Source organism: Pelophylax lessonae (assembly GCF_965119305.1).
Source record: "Pelophylax lessonae genome assembly, chromosome: 7".
Lineage (NCBI taxonomy): Eukaryota > Metazoa > Chordata > Amphibia > Anura > Ranidae > Pelophylax > Pelophylax lessonae.
The window spans coordinates 23,489,537-23,505,881 of NC_138774.1; the positions used below are offsets into that span (position 1 = coordinate 23,489,537).

Consider the following 16,345-nt stretch of genomic DNA (forward strand, 5'->3'; position numbering starts at 1 on the left):
CTGCCTTGTACCTGCTCTCCCTTGTTCCTGATCCCAGTTTTTGATCCCCCTTCCCATCTGCTCCCTGCACCTCCAGTTCCCCATTTGCTCTATATTTTTTAGGTTGATTAGTTAGGTATTCTGTCATTGGGTTTTTGGTTCACTTATTCTGGTTCTCCTGACTGAGCGTAACAATGCATACATGGCCATCCCTGCTGCTGATTCCTGACACCTTTATTGGAATTAAATGGTATCTTGGACCCCTGAAACATATCGACTACTTTTTGGATTGTCTCCCTTACTTTTATTGAAACAAAGTTGTATCTGGACCTCTTAGCTGTGGTATGGTGCTTCAATTTTAGTTTGTGTTACTTAAATTTAGCTTGGCTGAAATTACTATACCAGTCTGCTGGAAGAAACATTTCCTCAATCTCTTGCCCTCAGTGATCAGTCAGCAACATTGTAACTAGGAACGAGCTTGGGTTTGGTCTCAACCTGAAAGCTCGCTGTCATTGCCTGGCCAATAAGCTGCGGGCAGGAGGTTCCTCGTCCTGTAGCTGAAGATATACAAAGGGGCAGGGATGCTCATGACATCATTGAACTAATAAGAGGTCAATTAAATCACTAGTGATCCCGCTCCTTGGTGCAAGTCATCTGTCCACATCTCAATGGCCCAGCAATGACAGCTAACTTCCAGGTTCAGGAGCTATTGCACTCAGACCAAACCCAAGCTCATTATTAATTGTAATTTTGTAGCAAGTCAAAGATGAAAAGCTAAAGCAGATGTATACGATTGTGTCAATTCTGAGCCTACATCTCGGACCAGAAGTACAAAAGCGACTCTGAATGATCATGCCACACATCTCATGACAGGTACACTTCAAAATTTAAACATGTCTTTAACCTTGCAGTAGTAGTAGCCAATAAACGTCACCCCACCTCCAGATCCATGGGAAGGCTAGTTGGCATCACCCTTGGCCATCTCTCAGACAATGTGGCCTCCTCGGATTACCGAAGCCTTTCTTCAGCAGCACTGTAGACGGAGCCCGCCAGTTATCTTGGTCGAGCTTAATCGAACCAGCTTCAATTTAGATTTCATTATTTTTACACATGATAAGCAATGGCACATTATGTTTTAATCTATTTCAGTAGAAACAGCATCTCATCTTCTCACAAAGCCCGTTTCAGAGGGTGTAATGAATATTTATGACCTCAGACACTGGGAATCTGACATTTAGTGAAATGTAAAGGTAGCGATTCCGAGGTAACTATTGATTTGCGGAGCAACTGCCTTGCACGGTGATTATGCTGTCTGGTGTAGAGCGGCTTACTAACAATAACCCCGGATTGAGCTATTCCAGGTCTTTAACTTCTCTATCAAGCTGACAACTGCGATTTAAGCACACCCGTCACATGCGGCTGGTGGAAGGCAGCCATTTTTGCAGCGTGACAAACAAGACTATGGCACCAATCAATTCACTTCAAACCTGCGACATTTTGAGGCATAATTATGACCCATGAATGTATTTTGGTACAAATAACTAAGAAAACTAAGCCTTGTTCACAATGTGGTTGAAATGGGAACTCTCTGTGTTCCACCTGTAGCCATATATTTCCTCTGCGAGTCTGAATCATTTGTTCGTTCACTAGTGCTCACCTGGGGCAATCTACAAACTCTCTGGGGTAGTGGTGGTCAACTTTCTTGATATAGGAGGCCACAGATGCTATTCATGATAGTGCAAAAGAGGCACACATATTATTCAGTAAATGTAATGCTACAGAAAATTTTCAGAGACTATGGGCATGCAACAAGAGATGGTCAAAGACTGCAGACATATTGTGGAAGATGGTCAGAGACCAAGAACATGTTTTAGTAATTGTTGGAGACTGGGGACAGCTGCATGCCACCAATAAGGCAAAGTGCCTTACTTTAAGGGAAAACCGGTGTGTAGGCGCTACAACCTTCCCACATAACAGCAAAGACCTCAAGGCTGCCGATACCTCCAACATACCAGAGTAAAGTAAGGGATGGTCGGCACTCAGGATGACATCCAAAAATTGGTATTCCTTTATTGAAAAGACATGTGCATCGCTGTAAAAACAGCCTAGGCATTACGGACATTAGTCCTTAGTCATGGAGATGGTCAGAGACTGTGAACATGTTTTAGTAGTTTTTGGAGCCTCGGGACAGGAGCATGCCACCAATGAGGCAAAGTGTCTTTCTTTGCCTCATTGGTGGCATGCTCCTTTCCCCAGTCTCCAACAACTACTATAACATGTTCACAGTCTCTGACCCATCTCAGGCAGTACTCAGGGGAGGGTGGCACTGAGGCCAGAGTGTCCATACCAGACAGTTTGTCCACACTGCAGCCCAGTAACACTTTACTGTATACACAGGGAAGCAGCACTGATGTGGTTGCTAGGATGCTGATATCTGGGTACCACAGCGACACTGGTTGTTAGGACGCTGGTGGCCAGGCCACAGCATCATTGGTTGCTGTGCCAGCGACCTAGCAACCAAAGGGGGTTGGCAAAAATGTCCCCAGTCTTCAACAACAACCATAACATGTTCATAGTCTCTGACCCACCTCAGGCAGTACCCGGTGGAGGGTGGCACTGAAGCCGAACGGTCCATACAAGACAGACAGTCTGTCCACACTGCAGCTTAGTAATGCTTTCCTGTATACACAGGGAAGCATCACTGAGCTGGTTGCTAGGATGCTGCTAGCTGGGTACCATGGCAGCACTGGTTGTTAGGATGCTGGTAGCCAGGCCATAGCATTATTGGTTGCTGTGCCAGCGACCTAGCAATGAAAGGAGGTTGGCAAACGTGGGGTGGCATCAGTGCCTCATTTTGCCTCATTGGTGGCTTGCCACTGTCCCCAGTCTCCAACAACAACAACCATACCATGTTCACAGTCTCTGACCCACCTCAGGCAGTACCCGGTGGAGGGGTGGCACTGAAGCCGAACAGTCCATACAAGACAGACAGTCTTTCCACACTGCAGCTTAGTAATGCTTTCCTGTATACACAGGGAAGCATCACTGAGCTGGTTGCTAGGATGCTGCTAGCTGGGTACCATGGCAGCACTGGTTTTTAGGATGCTGGTAGCCAGGCCATAGCATTATTGGTTGCTGTGCCAGCGACCTAGCAATGAAAGGAGGTTGGCAAACGTGGGGTGGCATCAGTGCCTCACTTTGCCTCATTGGTGGCATAACCCTGTACCCAGTCTCCAAAAACAACTATAACATATTAATGGTCTTTGATCAGTGCCAGGCAGAGGGGGGTGGCACTGAGGCAGACAGACTGACAAGACTAAGGCATTCTAGACAGTCTGACCACACTGCACCTCAGTGGTGTTTCCCTGAATAAACACAGGGCAGCATCACCGAGCTGGTTGCAAGGTAGCACAGCATCATTGGTTGCTAAGACCCTGGCAGTCAACCTACAGCATCATTAGGTACTGAGGCATCATCCTAGCAACCAAAAGAGGGGTGGCACCCGGATTGCCCATGGGACACAGCATAGCAGAGATCAGACTGTTTTTTGAATGTTTTTTTCTTTTTTTTGGGGGGGTGGAGGGATGAAATTAATCTAGGCATGCTCCAAGACAGTCATAGACTGAACACCTATTGCATGAGTCTGCTAAAGCTCACTGCTATTGTTTCAGGCAAGAGTTTGAAGATGGAAAGAAAGAATCACTTGCCAAGACAGCCATCTCCTTTCTAGCTGCATCGTCGGATGGCCATGGAGGGAAGAAGGGCGCCCTGCCTGCTCTCACAGTTACCCTTAGGCAGAACATAGGAAGACACAGGGCCGGCCCTACCATGGGTCCCGCTGGGTCAATTGGACCCAGGCAGCACTTGGAGAGGGGCAGCTAATCGACTCCCAAGATTTTGTTTCCAGCAGTTTTGTGTGTCATCAGTTTGTGGCGCATTACGGGGGGCATTTCCCCATCTCTTACTGCCGCCCGTAGTGAAAACTGATGTGTATGAGGCGGTGTAGTGTCTCTTTCAAGAAATGCCCCCCACAGGATCATAGTGTGCACAATGATCTCAGATGTCAGTGCATCCATCTAATACAGGGCAGGCTGGATCTTCTAGGGTGGTGGGCGTGGTAGACACAGGAGTGACAGGAGGACTGAAGACAGACAGTGGGTGTTTGTTGGACCAGTCCGGTGGTGAGTTATGGAAGAATATTAACAGTATAAATTATTATTTTTATATGTTCTATTTATATAAAATAATGGATGTGAGGGCCAGAGGTGTAACTAGAACCTTCAGGGCCCCAGTGCAAGAAACCATGAAGGGCCCCCCGGACCCCTGGCCGGGTCCCTTCCCTTCAAGCCTGGGGCTCTTCCCACCAGGGGAGGACTGGCAAGGGGGGCAGGGGGGCAATTGCCCCCCGGGCCACTCTGGAAAGTGGTAAAAACTGGTAAAAAGGCCGCACTCAGGGCTGGATTAATGTAGGGGCCAGACACTGTATACAGCTGTCAGTCCAAAACCAGGTGGGCATGGATGGTGAGCTCATTCGATGGTTCAATGGGCCACTTGACTGGACTTGACCCCCAGGCCAAAGGCTGCCAGCCCTCCCCTGCTTCCCACTGATCCTGGGGCCCTTTAGTCTTGCTGCTGGGCCCTTAATCACAAGTTCTGCATTGGGCCCCCTTCCTGCCATCTTGGGGCCTCCCCACGGTGGTGGAATGCCAGGGCCCAGTCGCAAGTGTGACCTTTGCGATCACTGGTGTCAGTAGTTTTTATTTTTTGGTATTTTAATTGTACTATTTTTTTATCATTTTACTTTATTTTTTTACAATGTCACTGACTATGACTCTGTCCATTCAGAAAAGGAGGAAGCTGGTAAATTACATATTTACTGACCCCTTCCTGGTTCTCTATTGTGACACATCCCCTGCAGCAGCCGGCAGGAGAGGGGAGGGGTAGCACACAGGGGCCCAGAGACAGCAGAACACAAGTGAACTGGATAGGAGGAGTGGCGGGGACAGCATACAGAGGAACCAATCTCCTCCATTTTCCTCCTGCGGCTACAGGAGGAAAAAGGAGGCCAGTGATTTCTCTATATGCTGCCCCCGCCGCCCCTCCTATCCAGGCCTACAAGGGAGCCGCACAGGCCCCCTGGAGCATGGGGCCCAGTTGCAATTGCAACCCCTGTAGTTACACCCCTGGTGGGGGCCTTTTGTTGGGCATGATTTTTTATTTTATTTTTTTTTTTTTTGGGGGGGGGGGGGCAGCATTTCATTCTTGGACCCAGGCAGCACAATGTCTTGGCCCAGCCCTGGGAAGACGGAACCAAGTACTGCATGTATTTTTTTTCCCTGGGAAACAGAACACATAGAAAATTGAAGTAGGGCTTCTCCTTTAATGGTCAAGGGGATGAGGTACCTTTTTTTTGGGGGGGGGGCAGCAAGTACACAACATCCGTAGACAGCAGCAGATTTTACTTGCAGAAGTCATAAAAGTTTTTTGGACAAAAGATATATACTGTAATAGCCACACTGCCAGTCTGAGTTGGGCCACCTAGTTTCCATTATGAAAATTTGACAAAGGCTTACAAAGATTAGCTTACAGTGATACATGTAACAAATCTTCAACGTTCCATTCCCGTCATCCTTTCGGCTTGCATCTCATTTGCACAATCAGGTTACGCAGTGATGCTCCGCTCCCTGCCAGGCAGTGTTAAAAACAGCTGCAACTATTTCACTCCGACACCTCGATCTCAGCAAACTTCGAGCAGAAATTGTGAACAAGTGCTGGCAAGGTGTTTTATTCCCCATTGTGCTTCGAAATCAGCACTTCCAAAACTAACAGCTCACTACTTGCAAACACTCCTTACACAGCTTGGAAACAACATTGTGGTAATTGATTTTCAAGACTAAATAACCGCTCTGATTATTCCTACTAAGTTTCTACTAACAGCTGTTTAGAGGGAGCAGTGACATCGAAGAAGCAGGTGCTAGCGGGGATTGAACCCAGGACCCTGCAAGGCAAGCGTGCTAACTACTCTCTTTTCAGTGCTAAACCTTATTTACTTATTATGGGAAAAATCTGAAATGTAGCAGTGACTCAGTGGGATTCTACTCCCTAAGGGCATCCATACCTACACAGCACCATCTCCATGTTTATAACAGCAAAGAATTGTGGGACTAAATAAACAGGTAACAGTGAAGAACTGGATTTTTTTCAGCCATATAAAAATGGATTTTTGTAAAATCTTACCGTAAAATCCTTTTCTCTTAGCTCATTGACAAACGTAGTCCTCGGTGATTCAACACCCTCGGGTTATGCTGCCCTCTACAGGAGTAGGACTAGACAGGAAAGAAAACATTCTGGCCACACCCTAGGGGCAGTCCCAGAGGGTATATCCTCTCACTTCCTGCTCTATCAAATCAGTTATGTCACAAAGCAGTGTTTAGAGAATTTAACCCAACCCAACTCAAAAACAGAGGGGCGGGTACTACGTCTGTCAATGAGCTAAGAGAAAAGGATTTTACGGTAAGATTTTTACAAAAATCCATTTTTCTCTATCGCTCATTGACAGACGTAGTCCTCGGTGATTCAACACCCTCGGGACGTCCCAAAGCAGTACCACAAATGAGGGGTGGGAAAATGGAAATCAAATCCAATCTAGAAGGCCCAACCGGTGCCAACTAGAAGTTTACAATGCTCATCCTCAATGATGAGACTCAACATAAATTTTTCAACAGAAAAAAACCCCCGAGGTAGACCACCGGTCTCCTCAAATTGCGGCCTGCAAAACCTTGCGGCCAAACTGATTTGCTAGAGCAGGAAGTGAGAGGATATACCCTCTGGGACTGCCCCTAGGGTGTGGCCAGAATGTTTTCTTTCCTGTCTAGTCCTACTCCTGTAGAGGGCAGCATAACCCGAGGGTGTTGAATCACCGAGGACTACGTCTGTCAATGAGCGATAGAGAAATATACATTATATTACCAAATATATTGGGACGGGCGTATTTGGTGGGAAGCAGAGTCCCAGGAGGAGGCAGACAGCTGGTCTCTCCTCCTGCTGTATGTGAGGAAGGTGGTCTTAGGCGGTCAGCCTAGTGAACCTGGTGTGGAGCTGAGCTGCAGAGGATCCAGTGAAGCTGACGGTGGAACTGCTGGCAGAGTCTCTCGGGAAAAAACAGTGTCCGTGAGTACTAAGGGACTTGCCAAAGTGTCGGCCCAGGAAGGGGACCACTCCAATGAAGTCAGGGGATAAAGGAGCTAGCTCACACAGAGAGAGTTACAGTAAAGTGGGTGCCGTATAGAACCCAGAAGAATAGGGATAAAGGGGGTGCCTAGTTGGGCCCTGAACAGCGATTTACAGAGTAATACAAGTTGATTAATTTCTTCTTCACTGCTGTTGAAAAGGTAAAGCAGTGGCCTTGCTGCACTCAGTTATCTCTAGACATCCCAGCAAATTGTGCATAGTTTATTAAATTTGGAGTATCCCACTTATCCCTTTTTCTATCCAAGTTCTCAAATCAAACTACAAAAAACCAAAACCCCTAGACTGTTCCTTAACTGAGCCAAGCACTTTGAAAATGCTAAACCGTGATGTTGTTGCTATGGGTAACCCAGGGGAATCCATAACCAATAATAACTATACAGAATATATGTAGTTTTACCTCTCAGGGATTGATTTTTGTTTTATTATTTACTTGTATCCTCTCCCTGTCTAAGCAGAAGTCTTAAGGCCCGTACACACGATCCGAAAATCTGAAGGGAAATTCCATCCGACGAGCGATCTGCCGAGTTTCGGTTTGTTAGTATGGTGCTTTCGACAGACGATTACGAATTTTCGGACGACAAAAACTGGATGTGCAGGCTATAAAATTTTTATCATACTTCAACACAACGTCCGATTTTCATTCAGTTAGTACAGCTTTCAACCGAAAAAAAATCGTAAGAGCAAGACTAGGGATGCTCAGAAACGAAAGAACACATACAAAACAATGCATCACGACATCACTTCTGAAGTAGAATTCTGTCGTACGGGAATTTTCGTATGAAAGTAACCTCTTCACTTATATATACTACTATAGGACCCCATAGAGGGGTTCATTGGCATTATACTCCCTCAGAGTACCCACACCTACGCAGCACCGTCTCCATGTTTCTAGCAGCAAAGGATTAAGGAACTAAATTAAAAGGTAACAGGGAAGAATTTTTTTTTTCAGCCATATAACTATACAGAATATACAGTATGTAGTTTTACCTCTCAAGGATTGCATGAGAAGTAATTGACAGCGATTGCCTGGGAGAATTTACCTCTCAGAGATTGATTTTTGTTTTATTTACATGTATCTTCTCCCTGTCTAAGCAGAAGTGTCAGGCTAGAAGACCCCCACAGAGGTTCTCTTATGTCCTGCTCCAGCTCAGAGCTAATAATCAACAGTCTTATAAGAAATATGCTGTCAGGACCTAACAAAAACACATAAAGAAAGCACTGACACTGTTCTGACATATCTGCTCTTGTGTGTTAGGTTTAATGTACTGTAAGTGCCAAAAAAAAGGTCTGGGAGCCCAAAAATGTTCAATATTGATAATGGTTCACCAAAGGAAAAAATAGAACAGCCATCATGTTTCAAAGGTTCAAGCCCTCCCCCTCTTTCAGGGCAGTTGTGTAATGGGTGGTTGGGCTATAAGGATTCAGGGATGGCACAATCACCAGAAATAATTGATTGATGTAAAAGAATTGCATTAAGCCAGAATCAGGAAATCAGCAAAAAAAAAGTCTGCTCTGACAGGGAGAGAATATAAGTGAATAGCTGCACACACACACCTAGCCCTGATAGGAAAGGCTGCAACATTGTAACAACTTACCAGTGAAGATTCAGAATCTTACAACTGCCCATTCCTGAATAATTCTCTTTAAGAACCTTTATCCTTATTTCGAGATCTGTAACCATTTGAGGACTTCAAATTACAAGGCATTATGGAAAAGAAAATTAGGAACCATTTGGTAAAGTTTTTTAAAAGCCACTACAATACCTTGTTACTGTCTATGGATGCGAGCACGTATGGAGAAGTGATATTACTGTGGAGAATGTCACAAGCTTCTTGAATATGAGAGATTTAGCAACCAGCTTGGGTTGGGGTTGGGAGTGGGTGGTGATCTGCTTGGGCTACTGCAATGGCTCCCATGCATGGCACAGGGTTGCCCAAGGATCAGACCTAAAACCACTAGAGAAATTCAAGGCTTTGAAAACATATGCACTGTAAGAGCCGGTTCACACTACCGCGTCCAGAAAGTCGCCCCATGAACGAGCGACTTTTTAGCGCGACTTTAGCGTGACTTTGAAGAGACTTAAATGATAGGCGACTTTGTCTGTGGGGAATGCCTGGGTAATCATTTTCTTCTTCCTGGAAAGTCTGATCACAGTCACTTGAAAATAGATAAGGATCTGACTTAGAGGCGACTCCCATTGAAGTCTATGGGCACAAGTCGGATAGAGGTCGCCTTGAAGTAGTACAGGAACTTTATCTGAAGTCGGAGTGACTTCAGTAGTGCATATTAAGACGGCTCTCATTCATTTACATTGAATTTGTAATGACAAGCAACTTGGGGCGACTTGAGGTCACACAAGTCGCGTCCCAAGTCGGTGTAGTGTGAACCAGGTCTAAGTGTTCATCCTGACCATGCCTTACACAGTTACATAGTTACATAGTAGGTGAGGTTGAATAAAGACAATAGTCCATCCAGTTCAACCTGTGTAGGTGTGTGTGGCTGTAATCATCTCACATACCCCTGAATGTTCTGATCCTTGAGATGTACATCTAAGAGTCTTTTGAAAGCCACCATACTTCCCGCAGAAACCACCTCTTGTGGTAGAGAATTCCACAATCTTGTAGCTCTAACAGTAAAGAACCCCCATGTTGCCTGAACTTAAAACACTTCTCCTCTAATCGCAATGTATGCCCTTGAGTCCTCATGCCCTCTCTACGACTGAATAGCTTTTTTTCTATGTCGAGAGCACCATTGAGATATTTATAAATTGCTATCATGTCCCCTCTCAGGCGTCTCTTCTCCAGGGAGAATAAATCAAGCGTTTGCATACGCTCTTCATAATTAAGGTCCTCCAATCCCCTAATCAGTTTAGTTGCCCTTCTCTGGATCTTCTCCAGCTCCAACACATCCCTCCTGAGGACTGGCGACCAGAACCGGACAGAATACTCCAGATGCGGTCGGACCAGAGTTTTATAAAGTGGAAGGATTATAGTCTTATCTCTGGAATACATCCCTTTCTTTATGCATGCTAATATTCTGCTGGCTTTGGCAGCTGCCGCTTGACATTTCATGCTATTGCCTAGTCTATCATCTACGAAGACTCCCAGATCCTTCTCCATTTTTGATTCCCCCTCCTTGGGAGGAGAAGTTCATGTGTACAAAGTCAGTAGGGTAGGGTTGGCCGATGGTGACCCAGTCCTGTAAATCTGCAATCTAGCCACCTGGGCCAGGAAGTGTCTTAACAACCTGGTCCCTGGATGACATGTCCTTTATATATATATGGATGGATCTGAACTGTGAATGCAAAAGCAAGGTGATGCAACTCAGATGCAGCTTTAAGTATCACAGAAGCATATTAATGCAACATCTTGGAAAACCTAATGGCAAACAAAGCAACTCCAAAAACAAATCTAATCAACTCAAAAACACCTAAAAAATGTTGCACTTGACCAGCTTTTGATGGCACCTAAGCCATCATTTTTCATCATTTGTATCATACACATTAATTACCCTCAAGTTGTCTATTACAACAATGCCCAGCCTTGTCCTACCTTTGCTTGCACACTCCACATGTTCAAGTTCGTCAGGAAACTTTGCAATCTCTGGGAATTTTTCTTCGCAAATTTCGGCAAGAAAATGCAGTAAGGTGGTCTTCTGGTCGGAGGACTTTGTGTCTCGAATCTGCAGGAGATCACAAAACAATTGCATCATAACACACGTACAATGGTTCCATTGTTGGGTAAAGACTTTTCAGAGTTTATTCAGAATAATACAGGAAATTAGAACAGCTCTAAACATAAAACACTCGCCCGGCCTTGTCTCTCCGAGGCCTCCAAACAGCAGGATTTTGGGTTTGGCTCCTGTCACCCCCACAATCCCACTTCTTCCATCACTTCAAACTTTTGTACATCACCTGAGACCACTATGGCCAAGGATGACTCCCATGTCTGGAGGGGAGGACTGCAACAAATTTGGATATCCTCGCCAACCCTGTACAATTTTCTGCCTCGCCACTGTGGGAGAACTCTGACCTTGGTTCCCTATAACTTTATCATGCCTCCTTTTTTTTTTTCTAACCATGAATATATTAAAATTATTTTACATGAACCAGCCTGCAACTTAAAGTAAAACTATAGTCAATTTATTAAGAGTATGCAGCATATAGCATTAAACAATATTTATGATTGAAAAACTCACAAAAATACCCTTTAACCTTGCCAGGCAAGTCTACTTCTATTGATAGGATAACTATGCTATCCTACAACTTCTGGACAATTACCTCTGCATCAGTTATGCCCACATGGAGAAAACACAGTGATGAAACACTGCTGCTTTTATTCTGCTGCAGTTTAATTTTCACTCACAGGTACCCCCCCTCCCCCACCTTGTATCTAAACAGTGAAAGGAGAAGAAACACACTGATAAACTCAGGTAAAGCAGTTAAGTAACATTTACAGGTCTTATTCCTGCCCCAGCCTGTGACTATACAGTGAAAGGAGAAGCCTCACAAGTATGGGTCTTGCTTCTCCTCCAATTCCACTTTTTATTTACACCTCCAGCCAAAAATAACAAGATAATAAAAAGAATAGCTCACTAAAAAAGAAGAGAGCAAAACTAGCTTGTGCTGCAATATTCAGCTTTAATCCAAGGATTTCCTCTGCAGTATTTTTTTTCCGACACTAGATGTCCTAAGTCTAATGGCCAACAACATTCAACTAACATCCTTTGATCCTAGGTCATCCCGAACACACCCCCAACCAGTGATTGGGCCGTCTCACATGTATGGGTCTTGCTTCTCCTCCAATTCCAGTTTTTATTTACACCTCCAGCCAAAAATAACAAGATAAAAAAAGGATAGTTCAATTAAAAAGAAAAGAGCAAAACTAGCTTTTGCTGCAATATTCAGCTTCAATCCAAGGATTTCCTCTGCAGCAATTTTTTCAAGCACTAGATGGCCTAAGTCTGATGGCCAACATCATTCAACTAACATCCTTTGATCCTAGATCATCCCGGACGCACCCCCAACCAGTGATTGGTCAGCCTCAAATGTATGGGTCTTGCTTCTCCTCCAATTCCAATTTTTATTTACACCTCCAGCCAAAAACAACAAGATAAAAAAAAGAATAGTTCACTAAAAAAGAAAATAGCAAAACCAGCTTTTGCTGCAATATTCAGCTTTAATCCAAGGATTTCCTCTGCAGTAATTATTTCCGGCACTAGATGTCCTAAGTCTGATGGCCAACATCATTTAACTAACATCCCCTAATCCTAGGTCATCCCGGATGCACCCCCAACCAGTGATTGGGCCGCCTCACATGTATGGGTCTTGCTTCTCCTCCAATTCCAGTTTTTATTTACACCTCCAGCCAAAAATAACAAGATAAAAAAAAGAATAGTTCACTAAAAAAGAAGAGAGCAAAACTAGCTTTTGCTGCAATATTCAGCTTTAATCCTAAGTCTGATGGCCAACAACATTTAGCTAACATCTTCTGATCCTAGTTCATCCCGGACGCACCCCCAACCAGTGATTGGACAGAGAAATGAGAAGCAGGAGACTGATAAGCTCATCTCTTTGTCACGCTGCTCTCTCCTCCTATCACATCCTTTTTTTTCTTTTTTTAGCAAATGAGCACTGCAGCACAGCATATTAACTAATTCTGAGCTTCAGGCAGATATCAAAGACATTGTTTAATGCAGATCTCGATTCATTATTAGATCATTAAATTATTATTCTTTTTTTAATCCTTAATGCACGCCTGTACAGCAGAGCTCTTGACAGTCAATTAGGTGTGTTACATGCCAGGGGAGGACAGGGCCAGGGGGCAGGGGGGCAATTGCCCCCTGGTCCACTGTAATGGCCGTAAAAAAGGCTGCAATGCTTCTGCCACAGACATGCCTAAAGGATTCCTGGTGAAGAAAAGTAAAAAGCCCTCACCGCTGACCTACTGAGTGCGGGTTGAAGACAAAGACAGAACGCAGTCGTCGCCCCCCCCCCCAGCATGGATGGTGTAAACTGTGCCTGAGCAGAGGCCGGTTCCATGCCCACTGGAGACTCTCCTCCCCCTGCCAGCCCCAACCGAGCTGTCCCAGCTCCCCCCAACTGCCCCCTGGCCGGATTCAACCGGTGAGTAGAGAGTACCTGGAACAAGGCTTCAACCTGGAATGGGGGTCAAGTGGACAGGAAGAGGGAGAGTGGAAGATGGGCTGAGTCATTGCACCATGGACCTCTGGTTTGTACTTGTCCCCTGGGCCGAAAGTTGCCAGTCTGCCCCTGTTATATGTAAAGGTTGTTGACAAGGGACATACTGATAGAAGGAAAAAGCAAAGTGAGCAGCGAGATGACCTCATCAGCATGTTCCTTCCATTGCAGACAATTGTTCTGGTGACAAGTGTCTAAAGAGTCCCTATTTACTTTGGGAGAGTTTGCCTAACTTCCTGTTGCATTTCAGAGCCAGAAAGAGAAGGGAACTGCCCCCAAGGGTACACAGACAGCAAAAAATGGAACTTCTTTATCCAAGAATCAAAACAAAAAGTTTTGGCTATATATACACTTTAACCACTTAAGCCCCGGAAGTTTTTACCCCCTTCCTGACCAGGGTTTTTTTTGCGATTTTTTACTGCGTGATTTTAACCGACAATTGCGCAGTCGTTCGACGCTGTACCTAAACGAATTTGATGTCCTTTTTTTCCCACAAACAGAGCTTTCATTTGGTGATATTTGATCACCTGTGCGATTTTTGATCATGCGCTATAAACAAAAAAGAGTGTCAATTTTGCAAAAATAACAATATTTTTCACATTTTTTTATATGAAATTCCCCCAAAAAAATGTAAAAATAATTTTTTTTTAACATTTTCGGCCAATTTGTTTTATGCTACATATGTTTGGTAAAAAAAAAAATCGCAAAAAGCGTATTTTGATTGGTTTGCGCAAAAGTTATCGCGTTTACTAACAAAGAGAAAGATTTTTGTCATTTTTGGTGGGTTTTTTTTTTAACGTGTAATGGCAGCGATCTGCGATTTTTTTTGCAGGACTGCAACATTGCGGCGGACAGATCGGACCCTTGACTGACATTTTTGACACTTTTGGGGGTACCAGTGACATTACTGCAGTAATCAGTGCTATATATATGCACTGTTACTGCAAAAATGACACTGGCAGGGAAGGGGTTAACTGTATTGGAGAGGGAGGGGTTAAGTGTGTCCTAGGGGCGTGTTTCTAACTGTGATTGGACATAGCTACTGGTGTAAAAACAGAGATCAACGGTCCTACATAGTAGAACCGTCTGATCTCTATTTTTACACAGGGGAGAATGACAGGCGGCTTTGTTAACATCAGCCGCCTGCCTTTCTCCCTTCCCGGCGAACGATCGCGAGTGACCGGCGGACATCGGGTCCGCCGGTCACACGCACTGACTTGTTAGGGAACGAGCCAGAGCGGGCGCGTGCTCGCCTGCTACTGGCTCACAAGCCAGTGACAGGCTAGTGACGTACCGGTACGTCACTTTGCCTGGCCGGGGCTTACCGCTGCAGTATATGCACTTGCGGCGGTCGGCAACCGGTTAAGGATATATTAATGAATACAAAACGGCATTCACTTAAAGCTTCTGTTTGGCCCTGAAGTTCAGCTTAAGTTTACTTTTCATTGTTAAAAAATAAGCATACAAAGAAAGGGTGACGGAATTTTTTAGGAGGAAGAGAATCAATATTCAATTAGGCAGCAACAAGGAAAAATCCAGAGAAGCAGTTCTGGAACTTTGTGAATGCTTTGTCTGTAATGAATTGCGAGTTTGCTTCTTTAAAAAAAAAAAAAAAATGCTTCCCTACCAAAGTTCCAAGATTAAAGGCCCTACATACATACTAAGCACTTTCCGTGTAAAGCTGGCGGGAAATGTGGTCTTTGTTAGATAGAACGAAAAACGGTCCGAGACTCACACAAAAAAAAAATAATAATAATTACAGGGACGTCGAAAACCTTGACGGAACAATGAATTTAAAGGGTGTTTGGCCCAGCGCCATGGCGCCATACAATACCTATAATTTGTCCGTAAATTAATGTTTGTATTATTTTTCACAGGAAATCATACGGTATTTAATGTTGGATTATGAGTCTATTGGGCTAGCAAATGAAAATGTAATGAGTTTATTTGGCTGCCTGCTTTAAAAGGAACCAGAAAAAAAATATTGGTTTGTATCCAAGTTTTATTGTTTTGTTATTAATGAAAAAAGACATTTGCTGCTTGTGACAACATGTTTAACGCATAAGCCGCATCCAAAATGTTCTATACAGTCCTTGTGTGAACAGAGGGCAGTCCATGGTACAAATTGTATTCATTTGCGTTAAAAGAAACAACATCTTTATTAAAGTGGACTTCGCACCAAATATATTCTTTCAGGTTAAGTAGCTACATGGTAACTCGTAGGCAGGGATTGCCCTTTAAAGCGGAGTTCCGGGCACAGAAGTCATTTTTTACTAAACATACCCCCGGGACAGTCAGGGCTAGTACATTCCACAATGGCTAGCCTCTGATCTGTCCCGGTTCGCACTTACCTACAAGAAGAAATACTTACTAATTTCTTCCACAGCATTTCCATCTCTCTTGTGGGCAGCTGAAGCCGGCGCGGTCCTCTTCTGTGTCTTCTTCCGCGTCTTCTCGTCCCAGAATGCGCCTGCACCGTCCCCTCTCGTCACTTCCGGTGCGGCGCCGCATTCCTCCACAGCTTCTGGGCATGCCCAGAAGCTGTTTAGCAGTGGAATGCGGCGTCGCCCGGAAATGACGAGCGGGGCCGGTGCCGTCGCATTGATTCCTGGGAGCTATGACGTTCAGCTCCCAGGAATCATAGCGAGACAGGAAGTGACGGGGTGAGCCGCGGCTCCGAGAGAGGAAGTACTCTGAGGTGAGTATCTTCGATCTTCAATTACAAGGTAAATAAACAAAAAAAAAAAAATAACTATCCAATTCCTTTTCAGGTGAGGTCTACCTAGTGGAGGGGCACAAAAAAAAAATATCCTTTTTGTGCCCGGAACTCCGCTTTAACTGTGACCACTCCCCTTTTGTAGTTATGCCCTTGGGATTGGCTCTGCTCCTTTAATAGAATAGGGAGGAGCCAATCTA

General features: G+C 44.7%; 1 protein-coding gene across 1 annotated transcript in view; it reads right to left on the bottom strand.

Moving 5' to 3' along the window:
• Positions 1 to 16,345, bottom strand: part of DIAPH2 (diaphanous related formin 2) — a 1,824,032-nt gene that overhangs the window by 775,747 nt on the left and 1,031,940 nt on the right. Inside the window, exon 23 of the mRNA XM_082263377.1 lies at positions 10,782 to 10,911. Coding sequence (XP_082119503.1) covers positions 10,782 to 10,911 — 130 coding nt within the window. The remainder of the gene's footprint in view (positions 1 to 10,781; positions 10,912 to 16,345) is intronic.